Genomic DNA, 7218 nt, shown 5'->3' with positions numbered 1-7218 from the left:
GGGCCATCCTCCACTGCACTCCCTGGCCACAGCAGAGGGCTGGCCTGGAAGAGGGGCAACCGGAACAGAATCCGGCGCCCCGACCGGGACTAGAACCCGGTGTGCCGGCGCCGCTAGGCGGAGGATTAGCCTAGTGAGCCACGGCGCCGGCCCAGAATTTATATTTGTTGAAAATGGGACATAGAGATGCCAAGCAGAATTGATCACGTTGTGTTAATCTGAAAAGAACTTCAGGAAGTGAGAATTCAAGCACAACAGAACTAAAAGTAAATAGATCAGATATTCTCTCCATTTGAAATTTCTTTTTCTTTTAAAAAATCCTGATTGTTAACTGATACATAAAAATTGAACATTTATGAAGCAACTTGTGATGTTTGCATGCATGAATACATTGTGTAATGTTCAGTTGAAGCCAGCATATCTGCCTTCTCAAATGTTTAACAGTTCTTTATGGTGGAAACATTCGGTGTTAACATTGAAAATTTGAGTTCAATCCTTTTAAGCAAGATAAAGCTTCGTTCTAATTCTGTACACTGATGTCTAGTACCTTCCCACCATCTTTATTTAAACTACTTCCTTGGGGCCAGTGCTAGGCATAGCAGGGAAGCCTTGCCTGCTGTACCAGAAACCAATAAAGGTGCTGGGTCATGTCCCGGCTGTTCCATGGTTCCACGTGGGCCTCTACACCTTCAGGGAGGGCCAGGAGGAAGCTCCTGGCTCCTGGCTTCAGATTGGCACTGCGCCTGCTGTTCTGGGAAAGAGTCAGTGAATGGATGACATCTCTCTATCTTTCTGCCTCTGCCTCTCTGTAAATCTGCCTTTCAAATAAATAAATAAATAAATCTTTTAAAAAATAAGAAACCTAGCAGGTGTTAAACATACTTGTTGTGTTTCCAAAATTCACTGCGCATGATCACTTCTGTGTTATGGTACCTTAGCTTTTAACTGAAGGAACCATCTGGAACAATATCAATGTTAACTATAACTCATTTAAAATAAAAGCACAAAACCTTTCAGCATTATTCCAACCAAACGTGTTAAAACTGTCATGCTGAAACTCCATTGTCCTCCAGAAAGGGAGTGTTCCAATTTCTGGATCTTGATCATTTTTCTTGGTGCTTGTGTTCAAACTGTCGTCTGGGTGTATTGGATTATTTGAATACAAAATGGAGAATAGTAACATGACTTGAAACACTGTTTCTCCTATCAAATGTCATCTCTTAAAATAGCTTTCTTTGCACAAACATCCAATGATTGTGTGTTAAAATAGCTATGGCTTAAACTTATATATTATTTTTCTGAACAGGTGCTATGAGATTACAAGATGGAAACACTTATCCAGAGCATATGAGGAGTCTAGGGATCACAAACAGAAACCCACACCTTGTGCCTTGTGCCTTGATCAAGTACTGTTCAAGGAACATATTTGTCAGGTGTCCATGGTTCTTGTGGGAATTAAGTGCAAGAAAGGGTTTAGACAGGATGCAGACCTACACACAAAAACTAAGAAGGCATAATGGGCCGGCGCCGTGGCTGACTAGGCTAATCCTCCACCTTGCGGTGCCAGCACACCGGGTTCTAGTCCCGTTCGGGGAACTGGATTCTGTCCCAGTTGCCCCTCTTCCAGGCCACCTCTCTGCTGTGGCCCAGGAGTGCAGTGGAGGATGGCCCAAGTGCTTGGGCACTGCACCCCATGGGAGACCAGGATAAGTACCTGGCTGCTGCCATCGGATCAGCGTGGTGCGCCGGCCACAGCACACTGGACGCGGCGGCCATTGGAGGGTGAACCAACAGCAAAGGAAGACCTTTCTCTCTGTCTCTCTCTCACTGTCCACTCTGTCAAAAAAAAAAAAAAAAAGGAAGAAGAAGTCATAATGGCCCATGGGAGCCAGTATGCATTGGTAACCATGAGTGAATAGAAGGGAAAAGGCACACAGGCTCAGGAAGAATGCAGGCTTTGTGGTGCATGTGTTGTAGTGACAGGAGCTGGGGACAGATCTCGGAGGGAACAATGGCTGTCTCAGTGTAGACTGTGTGTGTGCACAAGGCCAGCATGGGTGCTGTCCTATAGTGAGACCAGGTTGACCTTGACCTCACTCACTGTTGCACATGGTTACTCTTATTATCAGAACATCTGCACCAAAATTACCATGGACTCCCCATTGCTGGAGACCTGCTTTCTCCCTCACAGTTCCCTCTCAGCGCCCCCTCAGCTGACCTTCACATCCAGTCTTACGTTCACTGCAGCTTATGGAAACTCAGGAAACGTGGTGAATATAATCTCCAGTTAGTACTAGTCCTTGGAAGTGATACTGAAAATGAGTGTATCTCAGTGTGGGCTCTTGGGCTCAATGTTTTGCTCCATGGTGTTTGTGGACTGCCCCTTCCCACCTGAACTGCAGTTAGATCAGTGCAGCTGTTGTGACCCCAGCTCTTGGTGGATGGGGAACAGGAGTCTCAGGTCAATACCCCAGTGCCATGCGTGTGAGGATGGTGGTCCTTCCTGAGCTGTACTCATGGAGTGACCCTAAACTTGAAGCAGACATAAATGCTTGCCTTAACCCAGTGAACTCCTTTTCAGAGTGAATCTCAACTAAGTGTAGGTAACTGAACAGACAATCTAGGTGGACACATAAATCAACATCAGGACTTGAAGTTCCCCAGCAACTTTTGTTTTCTGAAGCATGTGTTTCTCCTGAATATTTCTACGACTTGGAGGTAGTTTTTCATTGGAAAGTGTTTGGTTTCCCACAGTGCTAATTGCAGTTCAGTGTGACCCAAAGACGTAGCAAATAGGAAAGAGATGTTGTCACAGATCTTGGTTGCAAGGACTTTATTGAGATAGAGGAAAAAAAGTTAATGTCAAGTTCCTGGAGTAAAGGTGGTTCTGTTGAATGTGTGAAGGAAATGATGAGTTCATTCTTCATCTCTGCCTACTTTCATGCAACAGAAATTGAAAGCTTCAGGACCCCAGACCAATTATGAAATTTAACCTCAAGACAGTCACAGCCTTGTTTATAATGGCAGAACTGTCTTAGCAGTCCTGGAGGTCACAGTGGTGGTGGAGGTCTGGGCAGTCCTGGGGGTCTGTGTGGTCTCAGCCATCCCAGGGGGTCTCGGTGGACCCGGCGGTCTCGGCGGTCCCGAGGGTCTGGGCGGTCCTGGGGGTCTTGGTGGTCTCAGTCGTCCTGGGGGCCTAGGAGGTCCCGGGGGTCTGGGGGGACCTGGGGGTCTTGGTGGTCTCCGTCGTCCTGGGGGCCTTGGAGGTCCCGGGGGTCTGGGGGGACCTGGGGGTCTTGGTGGTCTGCACCATCCCGGGGGTCTCAGTGGACAACCTAGCACACAGAGAGAGGGTCTGGAAATGAACACAGCAATCAATAAAGCAGAGACTTTTCCACACTGAACTGAGATGGTCTTGTCTTGTGTGGGCTACATCACAGCGAGCAGCAGGACGAAACACACCCAGCCACTGGAAGTTAACAGACACCAAATGTTGTCACAAACACGATGTGAGACCCATTCTCTTTGTCTCTTTGTGCTCCTGACCTTGTGAAACACATCTGAACACAGCTTTAGCTGGGTCTCCAGGTTCTCAATGTTTCTTACTAAGCAGTGTCAAATGTTGTCCTCATAACTGGATTTATGCATTTGACCCATGGTGACTTCCCTTAAGACTCTCCAAATTTGAACAAGGCTATTTCACGGACCTATGCTGGAATAAGCAGTCTTTTTAGGAGGAACATCTCTTAGATTCATTTGACTTCCAATTGTGTTCTATTTCATTTTATTGGTTTGCAACATTTTGTATTAACTTGTAAAACATTTGTACCCTGTGGGGTATACACATTAACTTACTGCATTCACAGAGTGTACTTGGATCCAATCGGCATTCAGCCTCTGTAGTAGCCTGGAGTTCCTCCACTGTGTAAAAAACATTCACTGCTTTCCATTCTTTCTATAGAAATGCCAGATCATTCAGATCTACTGTTGCCCTACTGTGGAGGGGAACACTAGGACCTAATAAGTGGACGTACCTGTTGAATGGAAACCCTGTTTGAAAAAACTCCAGTCTATGAGAAGCTAAGCAAATTCAGCAGAGAGACTAAGCCCTTTGAAGACTCAATTCCAGAGCCTTCCTCTGACCCTTCCTCTTTAGTTTCTGTAGCTCTTCCATGTTGGAGTCTCTCACCTGGATCCTGAAGAGCAGAGGTTTCAGCTCCTGCAAAGGAGATGGCCATGACCTGGTCTCCTGCATCTGTCCCCTCCTGGTCTGGAACCTCATCATCTGTTGGTGCCACAGGCTCAGCCTTGGCCTGGAGTGCCACCAGGACAATGGCAGTGAGGAGGGTGATGGTCCTCATGTCCGGGAGTGAGCTGGAGTCAGGAAGAGCAGGATCCTGAGTGTGCTGTGAGTGAGGAGGAGATTTGTATATATAGTGCTAGGAGCAGGCTCTGTGACAAAGGCTGCAGTCAGAGATGAGGTGCCTTTGATCGGGAGGGGAGGGCTGCCCTTGCCCTCAAAGCGCCTTTGAAGGTGCTCTGTTCTCACCACCTGTGTTATTGCAGGCATCTGTGTCCTTTTGCTTCATGCTGATCATCAAGATAATGGACTGGATATTTCTCCTAATTCCCATCTGCTTGAATATTTACTGAAGAGCAATAAAAAGAAAACAAAGAGTCATTTCATTTGTTAATTTCTGGGACCAAAGTTTCTTATTTTCGAAACAAAGAGCCTGCTACTATTTTAGTTTTAGACACTGAGGTCATACCTGGAGCCCAAGGGCGAAGAGTGAAATTCTTTAACATGTTATATGGTGTAGCCCTCCCCATGGAGGAGGAATGAGTTTGTGGGGTGTTATGCCCCTTTGGGTCAGTGTAAAAGAAAAAAACTGCTGTCATTGTGTTGCTGTTGTCACTCGCTTATTTGGACTCTAGTTATAGAAATGTTGAAATTGCCAGAAGGACACTTGCCTTTCAACCAAAGTGCATATTCTCAGTGCATCTCATGATATGTAATCTAGATTCAAATCTGCATTTTGACAAATCGCAAGACAATTGAGACTAGTGGCTCTATACTTTTCCAGGATCCATGGATTATTTTTTGTATTCATTTGAAGACTATACAGAACAAAAATCAAAAGCAAGAAAAAGTTGACATGCTATATCTGCCATTAACCTCAGTTCTGTTCTCAAGCATCAGTCCTGCTCCAGATCTAACATGGTACATTTACAAATTTTTCCGCTTGTGTATTTCCTTTAAGGCAAGAACTTGAACACTTGTACATCAAAACATTTAAATCCCGACGCTAATTTTAATTGTCTAATATTCTTTTACCATTTACATAAGCTATCACCTATATTTGTGCTGGTATGTTTTGCAAATTTGTTATTCTTGAACTTTTGTGATAAAAAGTACAGCAATTTTCTGCAACATGATATCCAAAGGTGAAATCTAGAAGTATAATTTTTGGTCACACTATGTATGCCATATATTTTGGAAACATTATTACATTGCCCTCCACAGAGTTTGTCCCCAGTACCACTTAAAACATTACTTATTTGTCTAATTTCTCCCATGCACTGTTGAATATTTTTTAAAACGCTCTGTTATTACCCAATTCATATTTTATCTTTTTCCTGCTTTGTACTATAGGGCATGCTCTGCTCAAAATACTTGATGTCATAGACTCTCTGGCAAATCAGAGTCCTTTCAACAGATCTCTCACCAGTAAATCATAACTCACTTGTAGCAATCTCACTTGTAATAACAATTTAACTTTTTGTCTTTGCTTAATATTTTATATCATGCTTTTTTAAAAAATGTTTTTCATTGTTTTAGTTCATGGAAATAGTTGAACTTGCAGAAATTGTCTCTTAGTCAAGAAGCAAACAACTCCTTGACATGGTTGGTGGAGCACTTTGTCTAAAATATCTTTGCTCCTATTTTATTATTTTATTTTTTATGTTATTTACATAAAGGGAACAGGCCTTGTGTATTTCATACAGGTAGTTTTAAAAGCCTAATATTACTTCCCACTCTACTTTCCTTCCCTTCTTTTACCATTCCTCCTCTTTCTTTTCTTATTTTTTTCTAATTTTTACAGTGATGTACTTTCAATGTACTTTACAAACACAAGATTAACTGCCCCCCCCCACTAAATAAAGAATGCAACAAATAGTAAGTAGGAAAACAATGTTTTACCTTGGGTCAGCAACTTCCCCCACACCCTGGCTTGTTCACAGCTGTGTTTGCTGTGCCTTGAGAAAAAACAGGTCTCGACTTCTTGGAGCCTCTTGTTGGGTTCCTGATCTTGGTGGCTGAGACACTCTAACATCTGTGTTGTGTCCTTTTTCCATCTAAAAGGTAAAAAATTAGTTTCCCATTGTGTTTCCTTATGAATTACAGACTACATTTTTCTTAGTTGTTTTCTCTGAATCTTCACTTTTTAATGATTCAGTTTATTTATATTTATGGATGTTGGGTAAGTGTTATATATTCAGGAAATTAGTCCATATCACATATATACTATAAATCTTGCCATTATAAATTTTGTCATTTCTCTTTGGGCTTCTTAGATTTTGCTCTGTTGAAATCACGAAATTTAAAATACTCATTTGGTGATTTCTAGCTTTGTGTGTTGTAAATTTAAACTTGAAAAATGCTGTATTGTTTATGGAATGAACTTAGCTCTTACCTACATCCGGCACTGAAAGTCATTTCCCCTCTGAACTATTGCCACTCTCTCTGGGGGGCTATATTTTATCAAGGAGGTTTACAAGGATCCTTATCACTTTAAGGATATCTACAGATGCTCAGCACGGTGACAGGAAACATGGCCATGGGTATGACTAGGGGGCGACAGATGTGCTCTGTGTGATTATTCCCCTTTCTCCTTGTCTCTGGGTGACACAGTATTTCCCAAAGCATAAGGACACACAAATACTGCAAAGTAAGCTCAGTGTCAATTCCCAATGGCCATTTCCTCTGATCTTGCATTTGGCCAACTTTTCCACATGTGGGCCTATTAATCTCCTTTCTTCAGAGATACTCAGATTCTGCTATCCCACAGGAGGTGCTGAAACCCAAGATGGACCACAGACTTGCGATTTCTTTGCTCTTACAATCTCCTGTGTCCTGGAGACCTTGATGCGCTGACCCTACAGGCTGCTATATTGTGATACAGGCTAGTGCACAATCATATCAACAGTACTCCCAGA

General features: G+C 43.1%; 1 protein-coding gene across 1 annotated transcript; it reads right to left on the bottom strand.

The window, feature by feature from the left end:
- Positions 1-2822: 2822 nt before the first annotated feature.
- On the bottom strand, positions 2823-4408 carry LOC149125202 (uncharacterized). The gene is made up of 2 exons (XM_089303251.1): positions 4190-4408; positions 2823-3335 (listed from the first exon to the last, which is right to left on the bottom strand). Exons 1-2 carry the CDS (start codon positions 4359-4361, stop codon positions 3016-3018), a joined length of 492 nt encoding a protein of 163 aa, XP_089159377.1. The 5' UTR covers positions 4362-4408; the 3' UTR covers positions 2823-3015.
- Between the last annotated feature and the right edge of the window lie 2810 nt (positions 4409-7218).

Source organism: Oryctolagus cuniculus, chromosome 8, assembly GCF_051225735.1.
Source record: "Oryctolagus cuniculus isolate XC-2025 breed Fujian yellow rabbit chromosome 8, ASM5122573v1, whole genome shotgun sequence".
Taxonomy (NCBI): Eukaryota; Metazoa; Chordata; class Mammalia; order Lagomorpha; family Leporidae; genus Oryctolagus; species Oryctolagus cuniculus.
The sequence above is the reverse complement of the archived record's forward strand: the minus strand, read 5'-3'. Positions and strand labels throughout refer to the sequence as shown.

Excerpts from the sequence above, each read along its gene's own strand:
- LOC149125202 (XM_089303251.1), bottom strand. The coding sequence starts at position 4,361 with ATGAGGACCATCACCCTCCTCACTGCCATTGTCCTGGTGGCACTCCAG. Across the intron at positions 3,336-4,189 it reads CTCTGCTCTTCAGGATCCAG|GTTGTCCACTGAGACCCCCG; the intron begins GTGAGAGACTCC and ends TCTGTGTGCTAG.